Source organism: Danio rerio, chromosome 12, assembly GCF_052040795.2.
Source record: "Danio rerio strain M-AB ecotype USA chromosome 12, GRCz13ab, whole genome shotgun sequence".
Classification (NCBI taxonomy): Eukaryota; Metazoa; Chordata; class Actinopteri; order Cypriniformes; family Danionidae; genus Danio; species Danio rerio.
The window spans coordinates 6,741,648-6,766,661 of NC_141032.1; the positions used below are offsets into that span (position 1 = coordinate 6,741,648).

Here is a 25,014-nt window from a genome sequence, read left to right on the forward strand (position 1 = left end):
CTCATTCAGAATTCAAATTGCTATGCCTGTCTGTACAATAGAGTGCTAGTTTAGCATACAACCTTACCATATTAGTCAAACATTTTTAAATGCATTATTATTAAATTATCACTTATAAATGTAAATGTTTACCTCATAAGGAGCTGAGCCCCTCTAAAATGAATGTCCTAAAATCGGCCCTGGATATCGCATTTTTCCAATTTCGTGCAGCCCTAGTTTAAACCCCTTATAAAAGTGATTTTTGCATATTAGGTCCCCTTTAAAATGAAATAAATTATTCTGTTTTAAAGATAATCACTCAGAGCCTTGAACATCGGTCCAGCCTAAATTTCTGTAATTTATACATTAAAAAAAATCAATGATCAAATTGGATGGAGGATCACGATGGGGGGAGGGGGGGGGGGGTTGGGATTGATTTGTGGACAGCCTTCAGGCCACCCTCTTCCTGAGTAAAGTCAAAAGATGACTTACAATCTAAATATTGCAAAAATGCTAAAAAAAAAAAAATACACTTGGGAAGAGAAACAAAAAATAACTACTAAGCCTATAAACACAGTCGAACATGTGGAACAGATTAACATCAACACTACAGAGACTGTTAGTTCTTTTAAAACACTCCATATCCATCGCCACGGGCTGCCACAGCAAAAGCAGGGTAACCCTCATAGGTTGCATAGGCAGTCAAATCCTGACCCAACGAAACGGCCTGTTTCAGCTGAGTGCCAGTGGTGCTGGCAATTGCATAACCTGTGGAAACAGCAAAAAGAGAGAGAGAGAGAGTGAGAACATGCTTAGGGCTCATTATAAATAAATTAATTTGAATAAAATGTTAAAGGGCACCTATGAAGGAAATCAACTTTTGTAAGTTGTTTAGACAGAACTGTGTATGTATATAGTGTATCCACTGTCATATTGGAGTGATAGAAACCCAACAAGTCTCTTTTTAAATATTTCCTGACGTTAAAATAGGACTCAAATCCCAGTGTTTTTGAGGCCCACCTCAATGTGGTGTAAGGGCAGTTTTCCCCGCCCACCGAATTGATTGACAGGCTTCAGATTTCTATAATGACATGTGTACACGTATATTGCAAATAAACTGGGATTATAATATATTTGTTACAATTTTCTGTGATTTTTAAGTTTTATAAGTTTATAAAGCATTTTTAAAACAGTGCATGTTTGTAATAAGGACAATAAAATCACAATGTAATTCTTAACCGCTATAATCACAATGGCCACATGGTGCCAGTAAATGCTAATATGTGTGTGTGTGTGTGTGTGTGTGTGTGTGTGTGTACTGTAAAAGGCATTTGTGTGGGACTCATCATTTCAGAAAGACTTGAATAATCTCTACCACCAATACATAAAATAAACATACTTGATATTTTTGACTAATGAGCTGTATTTCAGCTTTATCCAAGTCTGTCCCTGTCACTGTGCTGTTTATCTGCGTTAACGCATGATGAAAGCCGGACATGCATGAGGAGAAGCAGCTCATTTACATTTAAAGCCATAGGCTTCAAAAACAGCTACAATGTATTCAGACACCAAAATGGGCAGATTCTAGGGGCTATACTAAATAATCTGATGGGTATTTAGATAATTTACAGACACGTTCTGGGGACACAAAAGGTTTGCATCTTGTAAAAGGGGTAAAATAGGTGCCCTTTAATGGGTCCTTTACACCTAGGATGATAACTGTTAAATTATATTGTCAAAATAATAAAACAAAAATCACTAGCCAGTAATGTAAAGACTTTGGGTTAAAAGAGAAGTTGTTGAGTGTTTCACTGTTAGATTAGACACTGTTAGATTCAACTAGTTTTACTAGTCAAATGCTCTGGCAATGCAGTATTTTGAGGACACCTGCTCATTGCAAGGTTGTAAATATGTCTCTCTCTCTCTCTCTCTCTCTCTCTCTCTCTCTCTCTCTCTCTCTCTCTCTCTCTCTCTCTCTCTCTCTCTCTCTCCTGTATTAAACCTTCAATTAACAAACAGTCATTCTCATCTATACCATTGTTACTTAAAAATTATTTAACTCTATATTCAAGCAGGATAATAATCAAAGTAGTACAAGAAAAGAATCATAAAATAAAACATCAAATAATACTATAACACAAATTAATATAATATAAATAGGGCTGTGTGATTTGGGAAAAATATCTAATTGCGATTTATTTTATTTTTTTTTTTGTGATTTGGTTTACAATTTAATTCAAGCTTTAAGCTGATTTTAATTTCATTCAAGCTTCAGTTTAATAATCTGTAAGCCGTGGCAACAATTCTGCGACAGCTCTTAAAAATGACCTGTTTTTGTTTGGTGTTTTTGACTTTAAATCCTAAATATTCCCATATTACAAATGGTGTTTCTCTTTGATATTAATTCATCTATTAATGCTTCTTAAGCAGCAGACGCCATAATCTCACTTGACAGTGCATTTCCGTTTGTTTTCATTTATTTTTTTTTGTGTGGGCGTATATCAGTTGCGCAATTCTGATTGGGCAGAAAGAAAGTGTGCTCGCACAGTTAACTAGTTATAAATCACTGGTCAGATCACACAATTTCGGCACGGTTTTCTTGACGTAGGATGTTGTGGGGAATATTTCATATTGCAGCCTCTTGCGATTAACTAATCGCAACATTTCAAATTGCGAATCTAACACGAATCACACAGCCCTAAATATAAATATTATATAGATCGATAAATACACAAAACCTTAAACTGTAAGTGTCAGTATTTTTAGATTTATACATTCTGAAAGTTGAATGAATAAGCTTTCTATTAATGTGTTATGTTAATCGGACATTATTTGACACAATGTTCAATCTGAGAGTTAAAAAAATCTAGATACTTTGAAAATAACCTTTAAAGTTGTCTAAATTAATTGCTTATAATGCACATTACTAATCAACAATTGAGTTTTGATATATTTACAGTAGCAAATTTAATAAATTTTCATGGAACATGATCTCAATTCAATGATTCTAATGAATTTTGACATAAAAGAAAAATCTATAATTTTATAAAATATGTTTTGTCTGGTGCCAATAATACCCATGATTGTTTTTTGGTCCAGGGTTACATTCTTATGCTCTTGTTCTCGGTGTGAAGGGACCTTAAGTTCCTTTGTGGTTGGGAGTAATATATATCATTATAACAGCAGTTGGATTACAGTAAAATAATAAATATTAGCCTTACAGACCTTACATACCTGGGAATGCAGCAGCAACAGCCGCAGCAGCAGAGGCGTCAGCACCCTCTGTCTGAACACCGAGGATCTGCAGCGTGTGCTCGGCTGCGTGCAGTTTTGCCTCATCCATCGATGCACAGAGTTTGGCAGGGGTGAACGGGTGTCTGACGAGAGGTTAGAACAGTGGTAAACAAATTAGCTTATTATATGGGAATATATTGTGTATTCAGTTGAGTGATTTAGGTTTATATTTAAGAAGCTAGGAGATTTTGTATCGCTATGTCTTGAGTCTGACTAAAATGTTTAGAGTCTCAAAACCTTTTGAGTTCATGGTCATGTTTATACAAGAAAATGTAGTTTTGATATTTGCACATTTGAAAAGTTTTGTGTATTTATTACACCACTGTAAAAACAAACTATTTTCACACAAATCTGTGAAAACAACACAGCACGTTACACTGTAAAACAAAGATGTTAATTAACAGTTTCACATATTTTGTGATTCAGGGCTATGTAAGCTTTTACATTGCATTATGGCTCAACTGTTGATGCTGAAAATTTAATCAGTAGTTTTATTCATTCATTCATTTTCTTCTCGGCGTAGTCCCTTTTTTTAATCCGGGGTCACCACAGCAGAACAAACCGCCAACTCATCCAGCAAGTTTTTACGCAGTGGATGCCTTTCCAGCCGCATCACATCTCACATTCACACACACACACACACTCATACACTACAGACAATTTAGCCTACCCAATTCCCCTGTACCGCATGTCTTTGGACTGTGGGGGAAACCGGAGCACCCAGAGGAAACCCACGCGAACGCAGGGAGAACATGCAAACTCCACACAGAAACACCAACTGAGCCGAGGCTCGAACCAGCGACATTCTTGCTGTGAGGCGACAGCACTACCTACTGCGCCACTGCTTCGCCTTAGTAGTTTTATTAGTAGTTTAGAACAATATAATGCATAAAAATAAAATGTATACAAGAAAATAACATAAAATAACAGAAATTATGGATTTACAAAATAAGCACTGGGTTTAGGGAAGGGTTTAAGTTAGTGGTTTACTAGGTGGTGTACTAGGTAAACATACAACAAAACGCACCCTAGATAATATAATTCAGATTCACAAAAATGTAAACATTGCCCTGTGCTGAATTTGTCATGTGAAATGTGCAATGAAATGAAACCAGACCAGCGTATTTTACATTTTGCAAAAATGTAGCCTGAAGCACATATTTCCAATGAGTCTGAGTTATTATTTTTTTACAAGCGACACTGAGATGCCTAAAAATCTAGCTAGGCAGGCAGCTCACTAGGTTTTGAGACCCTGTTAATATGAGTGTTTTTTAAGGTGTAGGTTTGGTTGTGGCTTACATATTTGGGTATTGAGTAGCAAGAGCAGGGATGGTGACTTTATAAAGGAACAGTTGCCTCTGATCTGGTCCAATAGCAGAGTGAAGCTGGTAAACAGGTTGACCCCAGTTATTCTTTTGGCAAATATCTTCCAAGATCTGCAAAAACCCAGGCAAAATGGTCCTTGGAGAAATATTCTCTAATCACCAATAGATGTTTTCGCTGAGGGTATGAGTGTACCTGTGGGGCGTGTTTGATGCCTTGGGGCTTCAGAGTGACTGGGTTCATGGGCGTGAGCTCCATGCCAGGAAGAAGGTCATAGAGCTTGTCGTCGGGGCGTTTGTCTGTCTTGAGTTGGTATGTGCCACAGCCGCGACCCACACCTGCATAGGCAAGATATCCTCGCCCGCCCAAACCACGTACGCCCGCTGCCCCTACAGGTACATTCATGTAAATTTCTAGGAATGCAAGAAGGCATTAAGTCGAATCAAATCACCAGAAATCACCCAGGTTTCAATCAAGAGAAACTGATCATCATATGGAGATATTCCAAGCCAGCACATTACAGAAGATGCATTTCTGATTCTTTCGTCTGATTGGTATTTATCATGATTTGATACCCTTGATTTTTGGACCCCATCCATTCAGAACAATATACTGTCACTGAACTGTAATATGCAGGCATGGATAACAAATTCAGATAGACAAACTGTCCAGAACAATATTATTTAATACATTGTGTTTTAAGTCACATGCAAACGAAGATGCAAATATTATGTTTTAACTGCCACAAGGAAACATTATGTAAAGATGTTTCATGTTCCCTAGGTCTTTTGCCTAGCTGTCTCTTTGAAGTCAACATGAAATTTAAATGCACTCAAATTTACTTCTGATGTTATTGCACATAGTTTGCAAGTGCATGTTATTTTAATAAAAGCAATCGTTTTTCCATCCCAGGCTCATTCTGAAAACGTAGTCCCGTGGACGTGTCTGGAGACCGGGAAATACGTCCCGGGAGGTACTTATTTTTGCAGCTTTTGTTTTTCACAATCCGCGAGAGGCCGATGTGTGCTCTTTTTCGTATCTCAAACGCCGTGTCGTTTCGTATCGTGACTGCCGTTCGCACCTGCGCTGTTCTTGCATAAACCCACCAGAGGCCGCTGTCAACCAACTGAATGATTGACTGGGCAACTGGCAAGCCGACTGACCGACCCTACTTCTTCCTTAAACCCAACCAATTTTACCGATTGACCCGCCCACCCACTTCCCTTAACCCAACTGACGGTTTACAAAAGGCGTCCAGAAAAAAGAAAAGCCCTCATCTGATATTTACTACGTTTTTGGATTTCACCACATTCTCACCCTGTTGTTCAATCGTTCTTTTTGGTTCTTGGATTCTGTTTTTGTCTTACCTGATTTCTGGAACCGCTCTTCCCCGGACTCGAACCCGATCGTCATCGTCTTCTCTCTGCATCTCAAGTCCACCGACATACACGACAAGCTAACTGGACAAACTGGTTGCGGCAGGAAAGCCCTCCACACAGATGTAACCGGTCAGACGGTAAGCCCTATAGGAACGGCATCATACTGCCCCGTATCGTTCGCTTAAAAAACAGAAATGCAGCCATCTGATCTCCGGCTACATAATTCGCGGTCTCCAGAAACGTCCACGGGACTACGTTTTCAGAATGAGCCTGTGTTGTGTTTTTCCTCACATACCGTATTATTATAAATGTAGAATATGTTTCATGTTGATTTTACAAATTATGGATGAATTATGGCTCTCTGTAGTAAATGGTTTACTTCTGATTACAGAACCGGCTTTACTGCCAAAATGCACATGAGGACCACCTATATATATATACATACATATATATACATTTAATAAATATTTTGGTAATTATTGATCAGAATGATTGAATGATTGTCCATTAAAACTTTTAAATAGATAATTCAAACCCTGATTGACGGTTTCAGAATGGATTTCGTTGGAGGTGATTGTGAAATATTTAATCACATCTGGAACAGATTTCAGTAAGTGAATGAGATTACCTCTCACTGAGGGTGTCCGGACAAGACCCCTGGTACTCATTTGCCCCTTGGTACTGGGGAAGCGAAACTGGTTAGGGATTGTTGCGTATGCATGGGGGGCGTAGAATATTGGTGCTCCTAGGTAAGCAGCTGAGGGATCGTACATCTGGCCCACAGTGTAAGCATAGTCTCCTTGGAGAACAGTACCACCACGGCCCCCTGTGCCTCGGGTGTACCGCACGTAGCTGTCCTTGTCCACGGGCTTGGCTAGTGTGACTTCAATTGGTGAACCGTCAATAACCTGGTGGGAAGTCAGAGTTTAATTTTTGCCTTTATTTTTTAAGGATTAGATTAACCATTTTTTCCACTGCCATGCCAGTGCAATCCAATGCGAACAGTTAGCCATGTGGTGCTAATTGAGCGGCAGTACCAACATAAAGCTGATTTACTCTAAAACCCACCTTTAACACATCATTCTATCTACATTGCAAAATAAGAAAAAAAATAGATGTCCAAATTCTGGGAAAAGACTAAATAAATGCTACACTAAGTGAAGTTTATTCATAAACTAATTTCGAGAGGATCACGTGCTTATGATTTATCACGGCCGGTCTCGCATTTGCTAATCACTATCTTCCAATCATATGAGCCCTAAGCTACTATAAATAGCCACAGTTTTCAGTTCACTTTATCTTCGTTTGGAAGAAACCCCCCTCCTCCCCTATTCTCCTCCTTTACCTCTGATTGGGCGGCACGGCGGCCCAGTGGTTAGCACTGTGAGCCCCACAGCAAGAACACTGCCAGCCCTGGTTCCACAGGACCGGTGGGTGTTTCTGTGAGGAGTTTGTATGTTCTCCTCGTGTCCGCGTGGGTTTTCCCCGGGTTCTCCGGTTTCCTCCCACCATCCAAAGACATTCAACATACATAACAATCAAGCTTTGTCTAATCCCTTGTGTTCCCTTAGCTACCGCAGCAGGGGAGTTCTGAGATCCACCGAGCTCAGGCTCCCCTCTTGCTCTGCCAACGGAAGGAAGCCCTGGGCTCGAGGAGCCCTTGAGCTCGGGGCTCTCTCCCGGGACAAGATTAGTCATAGTTCTGCAAACATATCTGGTATTTTTATAAGCACAATATTATCTGGCAGTTGTTCACATACAGTAAGTAGCCTTAAGCATCACATACAGTATACTGTAAGTAGATGTGGCTGCTGGGCCAAAAAAAACACAACTGACAAACTGTAATGTGTGTTTTGTACCTGTGAGGGAGGATGTTCTTTACCATAACCTGCAGGTGGCAGTAGTTTGTCATTCTACAAAGGGAAAATGGAACTAGTGCTGAACACATAGAAGCCGAAAGCAAACCACAGTAGGATATGCCTGTGGTAATATGTCTGATAATCTTATAATCCATATTGTTTGCAGAAATACTGTATGTGTTCTGACTTGCACCCTTTCTTGTTTTTGTGACTTCAGTTTTTGTTCTCGGGCTTGAGCTGCCCAAACAACACCACCCTTAATTCCCCTTGCTGTATTAAACTTGTATTCAAATTTTATGTGACCTGGTAACCTGATTTGAAAACACTGGCCAATGGGATGCAATGCGTAGATTCTCCGTAAACAGGTAAACTTGACCTTGTTTTCATCACCACTTCAAAAGCCACACTATAGCCCGCTATGGACTAAGGTATTTAGTGAGCCAAACCTCACTGGATTTTGGTCTCAAGGAAGACTCATCAAGATCTGTTAAAGCCTTGGAAGTGCTGTGCAAACATGACTGGCTCTGACATGCAGAAACATGCTTGGCTTTTGGCCTGAGAGTGGAAAAATGGCTAATAAGTGGTGCCTCACCTTTCCATTCAGTGCATTCATGGCATTGATGGCGTCTTCTCTTTGAGAGAAATGAACAAATGCGTAATCTCGGATCTTCTTCACACGTTCAACAGCACCTGTAGATTAGCAATACTAGTCTTAGTATTTGCGTTCTTTATAGTATAAATCTATATAGAATATTATTATTTTACATTCAGAAACAAGTAGTTTTAGGTATTTTGCATAGGTAAGAGCATCATAAATACTTTTTAAAATTGAGTTAGAGTTTTCAACTGAGACTTAAACAGCATAGTTCACTAACATTTTTCTCACTATTATGTCATTTCTAACCTACACAGACTGTTTAAAATTATTACTAGGATAAAAATGAGATATGTCGATTTTTGTAGACACATACTGGAGGGGTGGCCAATGCTCATTTTTAAGAGCAATGGTTTACCCTTGCTTTCAAGTGTGGTCCTGAAAAATCTCAGTTTTAAGAGCTATTTAACAATTCCCCTTGGCCCAGGTGTGTCCAAACTCGGTCCTGGAGGGCTGGTGTCCTGCATAGTTTAGCTCCAACTTCCTCTAACACACCAGCCTGGAAGTTTCTAGTACACCTAGAAAGAGCTTGATTAGCTATTTCAGGTGTGTTTAATTGGGGTTGGAACTAAAATATGCAGGACACCGGCCCTCCAGGGCCGAGTTTGGACACCCCTGCCTTAGCCCTACGCCTTCAAGCTATAGAGAATTGGGACACTCCTACCCCTTCACGTGAATCCACAAAACAAGGGGAAGGGCTAAGGGGTAGAATTGGGATTGGCTTTGGGTGAACTGTTCCTAGAAGTAATAAACTTGAATGCACAACCTTGTTGTAACACCTCAAATCATACTGCATATTAGAGAAGAAGGGTCTTCTTTACATTTTGAGGTCTTTCACACCTACCTATTTTCACCTGGCAGTTTATTGAATGAGTGTAAAAAGTTCTAAACACTTGCATTAAAGGTCTGTCCTGAGCGTTAACAAGATCATAATATTAAATGTTTTTGTCCAGAATATTAAACATTTTTGGCAACTCACCAGGTTTGATGCTATTGAACTCTTTTTCAATAGTCTCCTCTGTGGTGGGCAACATCAGATTACGAACATAGAGAATCTTCACTGTGGCCATGGTGTCCTCGTCTACCTCCACTTCAGGTTCAGCCCAGTCGACTGCAATAGGATGACCCCACAGCTGAATCCTTCCTGGAAAGAGAAGAAAAAATGGTGTTGGTGGCTGGTCTTTTTTATCTCTCACTCATCTCTTCTGGGCAATGAACTAAGTATCTTTGGACCCAACATGAGTTCAGCCTGAGGGAAATCAATAAAACCATGCCTTGTTCTGGAAACTGATAATTGCCTTGAAATGTGTCAGTACATTGGGAACAGACGTGGAAGTGCTTTCTGGGCAAGAAAACTAGGATAATATCAAATGGAGTTGAACATTTTTTTGTTTGTATTTTTGTTTCACCTGGGAGCAGTTTCCTCCTGGCCATGGCGGCAGCTCTGTGGGTCTCATATTCCACAAATGCAAAACCTCGGTTCTTGGCCTTGTCAGCAGCACTTGGGTAAACGATGACATCCAAGACACCATCCGTCACTTTCTTCATCTCTGCCAGGATCTCTTCTCTCTTTTTGGTTTTTGGAATACCACCCACAAATAGACGACAGTTGTCTACACTTGCACACACGCCCAGAAGCCTTCCATTCCTGCATGAAGATGTGTGAGAACTGTCAGTTTTCTGGTCAGAAAATGCTTTTTCAACTACTGTAGATATCCAATGACTCACCGGATTTCATAGTTGTTGAGCTGTTTCATGGCATTCTTAGCTTCTTGTTTTGTGGAGAAGGTAACGAATGCATAGCCTCGATTGTTGCCATTGAAGTCCATCATCATCCGTACTTCGTAAATTTTGCCAAACTGTAAAGAAAGGTAAGTGTAACTATAAATTCACTGCATTCAAATGTCTTAGGAAGCCTGTTTTCACTTAAATATGAACGTACCCAGCAGTTTCTTTCAAATTTTAATATAATGTAATCTAATATTTTGCTTTATCCAAATTTGAGTTGAAACAATGCATTGCAATTTGGAAGATATGTGGCCCTGTTTATTTTTTAGATGGGGTGGGAACCACCAACCTAATTTCACCAAGTAGGACTTGTTTCTGGATTAATATCTATGTTGATCCAACATTACAATCAGCCAATCAGAATTAAGAGATACCTTTATTGTTTATGTTAAGTTTAGGGTTATGTTTAGGCTTATGCACTTCTATATGATTGTTATCCTGCTATTATTCCCCTTTGAATTTGGGAATAATTTACAGTTATGTTTGGGTTTAGGGGTAGGGAATAGGCATGGATTACATGTTCGAACAAAATGATGTTTAAAGATCAATATAGATGTTAATCCATCGTACTTGGCAAAATCATGACGTGGGAACAGGCTTCCGTTTGGGTAAACGGCTTTTACAGTACATTTAAAAGACTTTTAAAAGACATTTATTTTAAATATTTTAGAATATTATTCTGAAATTTATTTTCTGTTCACCAGTTTTCTTCATACTTTTTCACAGAGTGGCACCAGCTCATCCTCAAAGAGGTCTCGAGGAAGCTTTCCCACAAAAATCTCACTGCCTCTTTCGGGAGGTGAGCCTTCCCATCCAGGAGGTGGGCCACCGTATCTCCTCTGGCCATTTTCCTGAGGAGGAAACAACTGTGATGACTCTATAATACAAGTTAATAAATACACTGAGATGACCAGAAGGTACAGTCATAAAAGATAGCGATAAATGATATGTTGATACTATAGATGACAAGGCAAATCATTCTACTGATCCTTATGTTTCATTTGTTTGCAGATGGCAAAGAGATTTTCTATCTTTGCCACATGAGGGTGCCACTACACAACACACTTAAAGCTGCTAAAGATAACAAGACAGATAAACAGTCAGAATATTCCCTATAATTAAACAAAATGGATCTTATGGGCCTCCGTTTGTTATGGATTTACAGTCCCAGATTTTTTTAAGTAAAAGTCAAGGTAAGATATGTTCATATTCCATTATCCCACATTGGCACCTGTTCATTTACCTAAAGCTGGGGTAATTCCTACCTGGTGTATGTGATATCCAGTGCGCTGGATAAGAGCTCGCAGCGCAGCTTCTTTCTGCGTGCCAGTCAGTCCATCCCCACATTTTTGATTGGTTTCCATTGTGAGTGATTATCAGCAATAAATCAGCAAAATTAGGGGTGCTCACTGAAATTAAATCAAAGTTCAAACACACATAAATGACAGGGAAAGATAGCGTACTCTTGTTTTAAAGCCGAGTATGGTGATAAGCCTAGACTCATGGATGGGTTCAAAGGTAAGAGGTTTGTATGTCCTAACCGTACCCATTCCAACAATATTTTTTCTGCCATTTTTTCTTTACATTTTCAACTGTGAAAGCTCAACAGACAAGGAATCAGGTTATTTGGTCTAGATATAAACATGTTACTTTGTAAATTTAATCACCAACTTCAACGTCTCATCATAGTCAGTTTGAAGTGCATGAAGAAAGCTCTGGGTAAACTGTATATTGGCTTTTTATCTGCTGGACAGTGTTGGCAAGAAAAGTGGGGAAAGAAACATTTTCCTCACCTCCGGGTCAAGGACCGCGGTGTAATATTTAACTGAAGAGAGCGAATCAAAACAGCAGACAATCATTGAGTCACATATGGTTCAATCAATAGGAGGACATCTGCATCCGCCCTATTTTCATGCCTTGTTTTAACTTGAATAATTCTCGTCTTTATACTATTTTTACATCAGAAGACTGCTCAGAGTGTATAAATAACTCAGGGTTTAGGAATAGTTCAGACAAAAGAAGATTCAGCCATCATTTACTTGTTTTCATGGCATTTCAAACATTTTTTGAATGTCTGTAGAAGACTTTTTATGTAGTGGGATCCAAAAGGAAGATTTTGATGAGTTATTTTGTCTAAAGACCAACTAATATGTTGTTTACTACGCCTTAAAGTTTTTAGTTACAGCAAGCTGTTATTTAAATCTAGAATTTTAATAATTTGAAACTAAATTAATGTAGACAGCAGCACTGATCATTTATTTTTTACTGAGGGATATTTAACATAAAAAGTAAAAACGTATAGTTCATTTACAGACCCTCAGGGCAACAAACATTAAACACTGGTAGCAAATTAAAGAAGACTTTTAGCTGAATCTGGGATTACTATATAATGCGAGTCAATGGTCTCCCATTTTTGACATTAGTAATAATTACAAATAAGTTCAAATAGTCCCACTTTATATGAAGTGTCCTTAACTACTATGTACTCGCATCAAAAAATAAATACAATGTACTTACTGTGTTCATAATGTATTTGAGAACACTTGTGGTGCTCTTGAGTTGGGATAGAGGTTGGGTTATGGACAGGTTTGGTGGTATGGGTAGGTTTAAGGGTGGGTTAAAGTGTAAGGGATGGTCAACAGTGTATTTACAAATGTAGTTACAGAAGTTAATTACAGATGTAATTACATACAGGTATTTAATCAGGCATAAGTACACAATAAATACATGTATTTACACAATAAGTACATTGTAACAAACTATAAATTCCTGTGTAAGTACATATTAGTTAAGGCCACTTAATATAAAGTGAGACCGTTCAAATCAATCCTCGTGGCTACTAATGGCATATGGAGGTCTTATGATGCTAAATGACTGGTCTGTGCAATAATTTGAACATTATTTACAATATTATTACCTTTAATCAAAGTGTAGTGAGTGCAAGTTGCCGGTCGCCAAGAACTGTTTATTTAGGATATAGATTACAGCGAATAATATTTTAAATAATGTTCAGTATCTTGAAAGACAGGTCCTTTTGCTCAGTGTAACATCAGGAGCCACAGGGATTGATTTGGACTTGTTTTTATGTGTTTACATTTAATCTCAAAAATAGGTGACCAAATGACCATTGAATTGCAGTATTTGATTCACCAAAAACCCCGTATTCAGCTAAAATCTTCTTTTAAGGTGTGAAAGGGTGTTTATTTTGCTAGCACACATTGTTATTCTTTAGGTGAATAATTAATCAGTGCGTGTTAATTCTTTTAAGAAATGTTTTTTTGTTTTGGTAATCTTCAATTCAACCAGGCTCATTCTGATTATGTTCCCCTATATACAGTACATTTCTGGAGAGAGCAAAATCCAGGAGCTATGTTTTTTTTTTTTTTTTTGCAGTTTTTGTTTTCGCGAATCTGACAGAGGCCGCTGTGTACGCTTTTTCAGATCTCAATTTTGTCTCGTGAGTGCCATTCACACCTGCTATTCTCATGTAAATCCACCAGAGGCTGCTGACTGACTGACCGATTGATCGATCCCCTTACCCTCCCACCTTTCATAAACCCAACCAATAGTGTTTTCAAAAGCACAGATTGACCCGCCCACCTCCATCCCTAAACCCAATCGCAGTGTTTTTTAAAGCAATCCAGAAAAAGAAAAGCCCTTGCAGCAGCCTGGATTTTACCACATTCTCTCCCTGTTATTTACTTGTTTATTTAATTTTTTGGCTTTTGTCTTACCTGCTTTCTGGATCCGTTCTTCACTGGACCCGAACCCTGTCATTGCTCTGTGTTTCAAGTCTGCCGGCATATGTATCGAGCTACCGGACAAACTGGTAACAGCAGAAAAGCTGTCTATAAATAAGGAACGACATCATACTGCCCCGTAGTGTTTGTTTTAAAGAAGAAATTCAGACATATATACTTCTGGCTACATTATTCGTGATCTCCAGAAATGTATATAGGGCTACGTTTTTAGAATGAGCCTATGTTGTTTCAATCAAAGTCTGACCGTTTGCTTTAACAATTGGAGTGGCGGTCCCACCATATACTTAACCCTTTACCGTTAGTTTGCTATGACGAAATGAAAAAAACCCCGCCCCCTACTCAGTATTCTGTTTTAGTTGCACATAAATAAATCTGGTACACAAAGACTTCTATGCTATACTGAAGAAAAAGTCACCTACAGTACATCTTCAATAGACTGAGGGTGAGTTTTTAGTGTTGGGTGAACTGTCCCTTTAGTTTAAGGGTAGCAAGTTCACATCACAATATATTGTCTTTATTTGCAGACTTTGCCAATTAGGCAAATATAGCATAGTAAGCCATGACTGAGATGCACTTCTGACCAAAATTGGGCAAGCAGTAGACTTAACCAAAAAGTAAGCAAAAAAAAATCTCCATTTATCTCGATCTATTATTAACAAGATCTCCTTTGTGATTATGCTGTTTTCGAGATGAAGTGCTATCAAGCGTGATTGAATCGCACAGCCACGGGTCTTTAAAATCATCAGTGGAGTGTCTATTTGTCTTTGTCTTTTTTCAGCTTCACTTGATCAAAGGGAGATGCTGAAGACAACAAAGCAGTGTGAGTACAGAATAGAGGTCAAAGGTGGCAAGACTGCTAGCCTTTTTCTGAAGCACTACAGCATCTGCATGCAATCATGACAGCAATGGTGATACCATGATCACTCTCTCTCTATAAGTGGCTCAAAAAAGACAAACCCAAGCTGTTAGCTAGACTATATGTGGTGTAACATTCTGTTTGACAGTTTTTAGAGCTGAATCTAAACTCCTTCAAATACCCAGATCTCATGTAAAATCGAGGGGAAATCAAACCTCTGAACTGGAATGACAGAAATTAGATTGGCTTTCACTTTGTCTGAGTCTTGTCTTAATACATCAATCATTTATTCTCCATTGATGATAGCTTAGGGCGGCATGGTGGCTCAGTGGTTAGCTCTGTCACCTCACAGCAAGAAGGTCACTGGTTTAAACCCCGGCTACTAGGTCAGTTGGCATTTCCGTGCAGAGTTTGCATGTTCTCCCCGTGTTGGTGTTGGATTTCCTTTGGGTGCTCCGTTTTCCCCCAGAGTGCAAAGAATGCAGTATTGCTGAATTGTATAAGCTAAATAGACCGTATTTGTGTGTATACGAGAGTGTGTGGGTGTTTCCCAGTGCTGTGTTGTGTCTGGAAGGGCATCCGCTGCGTAAAACATATGCTGAATATGTTGGCGGTTCATTCCGCTGTGGCGACCCATGATAAATAAAGGGACTAAGCTGAAGGTAAATAAATAATAGGTTATAATAATACAGTAGGTGTCTTGTAACTGTTGTTAGAGTATCTGACCTGTCTTTTTTAGGATTACATGTACAGCGTTTTTGCCTAGTACTGGGTTGGAAGGGCATCCGCTGTGTTTAATATATGCTGGAATAGTTGTCGGTTCATTCCGCTGTGGCGACCTCTGAAATAGAGACTAAGCCAAATGAAAATGAATGAATGTAAAATTAATTTTAGTCTGCTGTCATGCTATATTTACATCTGCTTTATGAATAAAATACTGTCCTGACCTGATGCTAAATACATAATATTTTTTTTATTTTACACACCTTTTTAGTGCAGCCTAACCTTATGAAATTATACTACTAGATTTCACACATAAAAGACCCACTTAGTAATGAAAATATACTTTTTTTATATACGTAGTACATTCAGCAAGCGAGGATTTCCATGGTGATCTTAAAAAAAAGCAGGATCACGATGCCCTGAGAGTCTGTAAGCTCCTTTGAATTTGCCATTCTATTCAGTTGCATTCTACAATGCAACGCATCTCGCTAGCAATGACAGCGCTAATGTGTTTGCCTTTGCAAATTCAATAGCTTACGCAAACGCAAAGGACACAGAGTTTCTTCAGACTGAATGTACTTTACTGAGTGAGATGCTAATAAAGCACGATCTACTGAAATGTTGCCTTTTATTAAACCCATGCAGTGCAAGTGACCAACAATCTTTAATAGTAGGGGTCACAAATGATCCTGACACTTCAGGGACACAAGAGTGATGGCCGAGCATTAGTAATATCCATTAAAGAGAACGCTTTTAAAGACAGTTGGGAGAGGACTCCATTAGTCTGCTGTCCATCCATTGCTCTCTTCTGGACAGCCTGGTAACCGTTTGCATAAACAAGATAACTAGACGTGCTCTTATCATGCCTGGATCACTGGCTGCTTTTCAGCGCATGTTGACTGAAGCTAAATACACACGTTCTGAAGGCCATTGTGCTGGACAGAAAGTGCAACACAGGTGCGGGGAATATAGTATTTTGTAATTGCACTTCAATCGCATATTATATTTGTCCCTGACACTGCTTTTAATAGCATAAAACACATGATATTTGTTTTAAACCTCACACTCCAACCAAACACATAGCCTCAGAATGAAGGTGTAAAACTGTAATTGGATATCAAAGTTAAATTTTTGCAGCTCTTTACCCCTTAAGTGTATATACAATGATGCAGCAGATGAATTTGCTTAATGTTGATGCTGTGTATTTAGTCACTATGGTGGTGTTCAATGAGTACCGCATTTTGAAATGCCATATGCTAAAGCATTTCAATAACAGCAGTGATTAGCTGAGTTTGCGTTACAGTTTAACGTCTTACATCTTTACAAAAATTCCCATGTGCATGTGTAAATGTCAAATTTTAACAGTTGGAGAAAGCTTAGAGATGACGAGCGGCTCATTTTAGCATTATAACCACTGATAAAGCATGACAACATATCTGCCATGCGAATAATCATCTGTAATAGTCAAATTAACATGTATAACTTGTTGATGACCCCTTGTGTAGTTTATATAAACATTGTCTTTGCAATCATGCTGTGAATTATTTTATAAATGAGTAATAGTGCAGTTAAAAGCAAGACAACAGTGCCATATGGATGAGCACAGTTTTTATTTTTTGACACTGACAAGACACCAAATTGTTATTAAAAAGGCGACTTACCTGAGCAATTTCAGAGATCACCACCCGGAAGACTCAGACCCTCATTCTGCTGAATTTGGCAACGTGTCACTGGGGTGATTCTGTAATCACATCATATCAAACTCCAAAGGTTCACTGTCCTGGGGCTGCTTTACAAGCCGGCGAGGTTAAACGTTAACCAGCTCTATCTCTGCCTCTCGATGTAGGCCAGCCCTTTGACCAGGAACAGCACGATCACGCTTCGCCGGCAGCAGGGAGACTCCATTTTTTTAAATTCCAAATATTAATTTATTTAAATTGTTTTAAAAGTCTTTTGTTTTCTGCATTCTCTGCGCGATGATTTTAAACAGGTGGAGATCAGCAGTTTATTAGTACACTGTAAAAACTGCTGGGTTCCACACAATTCCTTCATGTGTTCCCAACACAAATTGATTAAGTTAAATGTGCAGAAGGTGATTGTATTTGGAAACATTTTTTGTTGTGCTGGTGGAAAGTCTCTTCACATTCCAATAGTAAAATAAGTTTAAACTTAAAAATGTTCATCCAATTAAATAGTCTCAGGCTGACATTTCCCATAATTCTGATATGTAGCCCAAAGTGTCTATCAACAAATGTAGATTTGCACACGCAGATCCGCCATTAGCGTGTGCACACGTTCATGTGCACACGAGATCACAGCAGTAAAAACTTTGCTGTTTCAAAACTGTTTAAAATACTGAATCAATATTGGAGTTACTTTTCCATGCTGGAGAAAGGATGACACCATTATGTTTGATAGGTAATGTTCTGTTTGTGTTAAAACTCTTTAAGTCATGCAAAGCTGATGTAGATTTTGTTATATATGTTACGAATGGGTTATATGCACTGAAGTGTTGTTCAGCCACCGAAATCTTCCAGCGATACATTAGTTTAATAAGGGACCTTTTCCAGCATCGATAATGTAGATTTTTATTTAATTTAGCAACAAAACATAAGTAAATAGCGCTATTCAATGTAGCCTGCTTTCCCAACACAATCTCACGGCAATTCGTAACTTTTTCATTTAGTGGCTAATTCGTATGAATTTGTACGATCTAATTCGTACAATTTAGTATGATTTGCTTATCCCCCAATGACGGTTGGGGTTAGGGGTGGGGTCAGGTGCCACGCCTCCTTTTAAAAATCGTACCATTTCGTACGACTGAACTTGTACGAATTCGTACGAATTAGCCACTAAACTGGCAAAACGTAAAATACTTACGTTTTCTCGTGAGATCAGGCTGGCTTTGCTGAGGTGAAGTTGCTTTTACATTTATTTTGGTTCATTTCTGAACAAATACAGCCTATGACGTGCTCCCGATATTGTTTACCGCTACTCTGAATATTCAGTCTGAAATAGCATGTAAGCGTGGCTTAGTAATAAGTGTAAATCCTGCACCCCGCCGGCCAACCACTAACTATATTTCTAACTGGCGAATGACATGGACTAATGGGTTGTCTGCTGTCATCTTTAAGGTGCGCACGTTCGTGTTTTGGGGGCATGGCTTTGGATTTTGTTTCAAAGATATTATGCTAACCGGTTAGCATTTTGGCTGATCACACACTGCACCTTTAACTTAATTGTTTTTACAAATGTAAAAGTAAAAATGTAAAAGTAAATTGAACATAGAACAATTAAATTGTCCAAAAAAAAAAGGAATTGTGTTGTTTCAACTTATTTTAGAAAAGTCAACCCGGGCTCATTGTGGAAACGTAGCCCCGCGGACGTTTCTGCGGAACGCGATTTATGTCTCGGGAGGTACGTATTCGAGTGGTTTTTTGTTTTTGCGTATCCGCGAGAGGCCGCTGTGCGCGCTTTTTCGCGTCTCGGGCGCCTCTCGGGAGTGCGCGGCGTTCGCGCCCGCGCCGTTCTCGCACGAAAAGCCGCCGGATCGAAAAAAAAAAAAGCAAAAGCCCTCTTCTTCGATTTCGACCGCGTTTTCGGATCCCGATGCGTTCTCGCCCTTATTTTTCGGATTCCGTTTTTCGTCTTACCTGATTTCCGGAACCTGCTGTTCCCCGGACTCGATCCCGGTCGTCGTCAACCGCGGCCGGCTCCGGGTCCTCCTCCTCCTCCGGGGCCTCCGCTCCGCCGTGAGCTAAGCGGACAAACTGATTGCATCGGGAAAGCCCTCCACTCGGAGGCGAGCCGTTGGCCGGCGAGTGCGAAGAGGAGGGGCGGAGCAGCGCCACACCGCCCCGCAGCGTTCGCTTGAAAAAAAACAAACGCGGCCTTTACGTACCTCCGGCCACGTAAATCGCGGTCTCCAGAAACGTCCGCGGGGCTACGTTTCCAGAATGAGCTTGGGTTGAGAAAAGTAGTTTGAACAAACTGCAAAAGCAATTTTTTTTGTAGTGTACATATAGATGTTTCCTGTGTCCCCCGCATCAGGACAATATTTCAAGTTGCCCTTACATGATAATGTTTCTGATATATAAAACTTTTTATGTTCAGTTGCGGCAAGAAGGTCGCTGGTTCGAGCCTCGGCTAGGTCAGTTGGCATTTCTGTGTGGAGTTTGCATGTTCTCATGTTTGCGTGAGTTTCCTCTGGGTGCTCCATGTTCCCACACAGTCCAAAGACATAAGGGGTGCATTGGGTAAGCTCAATTGTCCGTAGTGTATGTGTGTGAATGAGTGTAAATGTTTCCCAGTGATGGGCTGCGGCTGAAAGGGCATCCGCTGCGTAAAAATGTGCTGGATAAGTTGGCGGGTCATTCCGCTGTGGCGACCTTAGATTAATAAAGAGACTACGCCAAAAATGAATGGATGAATGTTCAGTTGCGGCGACATGCTGGATCGGTGGTCACCTCACAGCAACAAGGTTCAAGTCCCGTCTGGCCCAGTTTCTGTGTGGAGTTTGCATGTTCTGCCCGTGTTCATATGGGTTTCTTCTGGGTGTACTGGTTTCCCCCACAGTCCAAAGACATGGCGTATAGGTGAATTGAAGAACATGTAAACTCAACGCAGAAATGCCAACTGGCCCAGCCAGGACTCGAACCAGCGACCTTCTTGCTGTGCTAACCACTGAGCCACTGTGCTGCCCCTGAAACTGCTGTCAAACATGTGTATTTTTTGGACAGGTTCTAATTATGAGTCTTTGTTGAACATTATATTTGCATGTTTTTGGTTTCAACGAATCTGAAAATTCCTGATCTAAAACAGATGCTGTTTTTCTGTTTTTAACTTGTAGATTGCCCTTTTTTTCTACGCAGCTCTATGTATTGACAAAGTAAACATGCTACTGCTGATGTCTTGTTGTCATGGCCAGTGTTTGCTGTCTCCCGACTTGTTTGTTTGACTTTGATATGGGCAACTGCTCCCATGATCCCTGTGCTCTCTGAACTAACTCTGCGCTATAGAGTCTACTGACCTGAATTTTGCATGAATACAGATGAGGTCTAACTAATGAGGAGCCATTTTAGTGGTCTATATTAAAAGCCAATCGCTCAAAATATCTCGCTTTGATATTTTATCAACACCTTTTTAAAATAATTATTATTTTTGCTATTCAGGTTCAGCAGGTCACATGGTCAGAGAAGTCATTTTAAGCATTGTTTTGAGGAAATTTGTACTTTACTCAATTAGAATTCAAACTGACTACTTATACTTTCACTTTAGTAGTTTTCTTAGGAAAAACTATTATTTAGTTTAAATAATTTTATTTAAATAAAAAAAACTATTACTTTTTAAACAGTACTACTTACATTTTTCTATTTTCTTTATTCATTCATTCATTCATTCATTCATTCATTCATTCATTCATTTTCCTTCGGCTTAGTCCTTTTATTATCAGGCAATGAACAGCGGAATAAACCGCCAACTGTTCTGGAATTTGTTTTATTGAGTAGATGCCTTTCCAGCTGCAGCCCAGTAGTGGGAAACACCCATACACTCTCACGTTCTCTCTCACACACACACACACACACACTATGAAAAATTTTTTTTTTTTTATTCAATTCACCTACATAGCGCACGTCTTTGGACTGTGGGGAAAACTGGAGCATCTGGACGAAACCCACACCAACACGGGGAAAACATGCAAACTCCACACAGAAATGCCAACTGGCCCAGTCGGGACTCGAACCAGAGACCTTGCTGTGAGGTGACAGTGCTAACCACTGAGTCACCGTGCTGCCCTATTTTCTTCTTATAGAGAATTGTCCTCGAGTCTCGATTTGAACTCAAGATGCCCTGACGTGCTATTGCACCATATGTCGGCGCGCTAACCACTAGGCTATTGTGGCGACACTTTTTTTATTACTGTACTTATTATTAAGTACTGATAATACAAATTTAAAATAAATGTTTTGTCATTTCGCATGAATTTGACATTTTGCATTCAATTTTTATATTCATTTTTAGATTACATAATACCAATATGCGACGCGCAGTAGATAGTACTGTCGCCTCAGAGCATGAGGGTGACTGGTTTGAGCTTCGGCTGGGTCAGATGGCATTTTTGTGTGGAGTTTGCATGTTCTCCCTGCGTTCGCGTGGGTTTCCTCTGTGTGCTCCGGTTTCTCCCACAGCCCAAAGACATGTGGTACAGGTGAATTGGGTGGGCTAAATTGTCTGTAGTGTATGATAATATGTATGTGAATGAGTGTGTATGGATGTTTCCCAGAGATGGGTTGCAGCTGGAAGTGCATCTGCTGCGTAAAACATATGCTGGATAAATTGGTACAGTAGTTTATTCCGCTGTGGCGACCCCAGATTAATAAAGGGACTAAAGACAATGAATGAATGAGTTTCAGCAGGTCACATGGTAAGCGTCATTTTAAGCATTGTTTTGGGGATGACAATAAAAAATGGCAGTATTTGTATCTAAAGGTTTTAGCAATCATACTTTTCTTAGTTAAACAAATAGTTTTACTTTACTAGTAATATATGATATTTATTTTAGTCTGCAGAAGAAGATGATTGTGTGTAATAATGAAAGAATTTCATTACATGGAATTTATTTCCAAGAGTTAATGGTATTATAACACCTATGTACGATTTAAAACTTAAATATTCTTTACATTTACTCAAGTTTATTTTCGACCAAATACTTGGACTTGAAAGTTTAATTTATTTATTAGTATCTGCACTCGAGTATTATTTGTGAGTACTTTATTTTTACACCCCTGCAAAAGGTGCACAGAGTAAAACAGCGCCCCCTTGTGAAGAAAAGACCTTTCTGTTTGTAGAAAATAAAGTGTATGGAGGCACTATTTCTGACTACATTAAATTCAGCCAATCAGAGAAGCAAATGGTAATTCACTCAACCTTTTGCTTCTTTAAATGTGACTGTGAAAACAGACAGTGAAAATGGCTATACAGATAGTAATATTCAGCACGGCAAAAAGCCTGAGAGCCATTGAGTCTTAAAAGCTTCTAAGAGCTATTGATTTCTGTACGGTCCATGTATAAACCGGGCTTTATTTACTCAAGCTCTGTCAGCAGTCGCCCACAATCACAGTCACATCGTCAGGCTTTATTCAAATCCATTTCCCTTGAGTGTGTGTTTTTCTCCGTAATGTGTTATGTAACTATTTTGTGAATTTTGTGAAATATTTTGTGAAACAGGCGCTCATGAATTCTAGTGAGTGTGCACTATTACTGTAGCTGGTGTTGTTCTCCTCTCTAGTTTGAGTATTATCATGAGTACACCTCTGCATGACCTTTTCTGACACTTTATAGGCTGGGAGGAAACATTCCATTCATTCAAATACTGGAAAAATTGATGCTGTTTAAAAATATGCAGTCATGTTTGTAAAGTATGCACTTCATTAAATGCATGCATTGTTTTAGTTTTCTGAAGTTTGTAAAGTTTAACGGATGCATTCCCGGTTGAAAATTTCTAAGCAGTACAGATATACCAAAGAAACAGATTTTCTGTGGTTAAAGAAAATATATAAACATCAGCTAAATGTCAGAGGGACCTTATCCTAAAAAAAGAGATGAAAACCCTGACCCTGTCTTATTTTACTTGCTTTCAAAACATGAAATGACATGTTAAGACTGACCTGTTCTTTTTCTTGTTAAACTCCAAAGAGGTCAAGTAAAGCAAAATTTTACTCATCTCCTGTAGGAATAAAGCATCGGAAATATAAATATCAGATGTCTCTTTTGTAAAATGAGCATCTTTATGTATTGTACAACAGAGATTTGTTATAGCCAATTAAAATAAAATGTTATTAAAATTATTCTAGCTAAAATAAAACAAATAAGACTTTCTCCAAAAGAAAAAATATTATAGGAAATATTGTGAAAATGACCTTAATCTGTTAAACATCACTTCAGAAATATTTAAAAAAGAATAAAAATAAAAAACAAAATTAATAAAAAGAATTATATATACATATATATATATATATATATATATATATATATATATATATATATATATATATATATATATATATATATATATATATAGTTGAAGTCAGAATTATTAGCCCCTCTTTAATTTGTTTTTTCTTTTTTACATATTTCCCAAATGATGTTTTCACAGTTTGTCTGATAATATTTTTTCTTCTGGAGAAAGTCTTATTTGTTTTATTTCAGTTAGAATAAAAGCAGTTTTTAAATTTTTTTAAACCATTTTAAGTAAAAAAATTAATAGCCCCTTTAAGCTATTTTTTTCAATAGTCTACAGAACAAACTATTATGTTTAGAAATATGTTGAAGTAATCTTCTCTCCGTTAAACAGAAATTGGAGAAAACTAAATAAACAGGGGGCTAATAATTAAGACTTCAACTGTTTGTAATCCCTTTATTAATCCGGGGTCGCCACAGCGGAATGAACCACCAACATATGCAGCATATGTTTTACACAGCGAATGCCCTTCCAGCTGCAACCCATAACGGAGAAACAGCCATACACTCTCATTCACACACATACACTACAGACAATTTAGTTTACCCTATTCAGCTATAGTGCAAGTCTTTGGACTGTGGGGGAAACCGGAGAACCCGGAGGAAACCCACTCCAATATGGGGAGAACATGCAACAACATAGAAATGGCAACCGACCCAGCCGAGGTGCAAACCAGTGACCATCTTGCTGTGAGGCGACAGCGCTACACACTCTGCCAAATTTATGTATTTGCTGAGCTGTTCATTCAGTTAGACTGCTGTTGTGCTCAGACACAGTGTACTGTAGATAATAGAAGCATTTCCCCCTGGAATGCTAACAAATCCATTTAGCTCCCACTTCATAAGCATACGAAGTCCTGATTGTGAACTTCAGATCTTTTTAATCACATCTGCATGGAAAAACCATGACTTCAGCATTATCTGATATAAGTTCAGGTTAACGACACTTTATGTGCTGATATGATAAGGAGAGCCATAATAGAAGATAACAAGAGATTTAAAAGTATTTTAAATCTATTTCATAGCTTTATAGAGCATAAAATTGTCAATTAATACCTCAGTAAAATCTTCCTTTAAAGCTGTTTTAAAGGGTTAGTTCACCTAAAAATCAATGTTCTGTCATCATTTACTCTCCCCTTTTCGTTTCAAAGCTTTATGATTGTCTTCTGTTGAAAGCAAAAGAAGATAATTTGAAATATGTTGTAAACCTGTAACCAATGACTTCCATAGTATTTGATTTTCCTACTATGGAAGTCAATGGTTACATGTTTCTTTAATGGCCAACAGAATAACGAACGTTTTCAAAATGTCAGAAGCGTAAATTTCTGGTGTTTTATCAAATACACCATCCTATATATCATGGTGTGTCATGCTTACT

At 38.7% G+C, this 25,014-nt stretch overlaps 1 protein-coding gene and 1 long non-coding RNA gene across 4 annotated transcripts in view; one reads left to right on the forward strand and one right to left on the reverse strand.

Annotated features, from left to right (window-relative positions):
- The window catches only part of LOC141376752 (uncharacterized), a 30,690-nt gene that overhangs the window by 4,911 nt on the left and 765 nt on the right, over positions 1–25,014 (forward strand). For 2 of the 3 annotated variants that reach the window (XR_015503853.2, XR_015503852.2), the window contains exons 4-6: positions 9,502–10,360; positions 11,004–11,194; positions 11,289–11,470. This is a non-coding gene — a long non-coding RNA (uncharacterized LOC141376752). Of the gene's footprint in view, positions 1–9,501; positions 10,361–11,003; positions 11,195–11,288; positions 14,659–25,014 lie in introns of those variants that run through there. The other variant, XR_015503851.2, reaches the window with a different exon arrangement.
- Positions 389–17,383, reverse strand: a1cf (apobec1 complementation factor). The gene is made up of 12 exons (XM_087275878.1): positions 17,279–17,383; positions 11,543–11,686; positions 10,994–11,128; positions 10,218–10,348; positions 9,899–10,137; positions 9,469–9,633; positions 8,427–8,524; positions 6,604–6,883; positions 4,792–5,009; positions 4,573–4,709; positions 3,214–3,356; positions 389–747 (listed from the first exon to the last, which is right to left on the reverse strand). The coding sequence occupies exons 2-12, from the start codon at positions 11,639–11,641 to the stop codon at positions 608–610; spliced, it is 1,785 nt and encodes a 594-aa protein (XP_087132004.1). The 5' UTR covers positions 11,642–11,686; positions 17,279–17,383; the 3' UTR covers positions 389–607.

Bases quoted from the DNA above. Each gene is read 5' to 3' on its own strand.
- a1cf (XM_087275878.1), bottom strand. From the start codon at position 11,641: ATGGAAACCAATCAAAAATGTGGGGATGGACTGACTGGCACGCAGAAA. The intron at 10,138-10,217 runs GTGAGTCATTGG...ATCTTCATGCAG, and splicing joins CTCAACAACTATGAAATCCG to GAATGGAAGGCTTCTGGGCG. The intron at 748-3,213 runs GTATGTAAGGTC...CTGTTTCCACAG, and splicing joins TGTTGCTGCTGCATTCCCAG to GTTATGCAATTGCCAGCACC.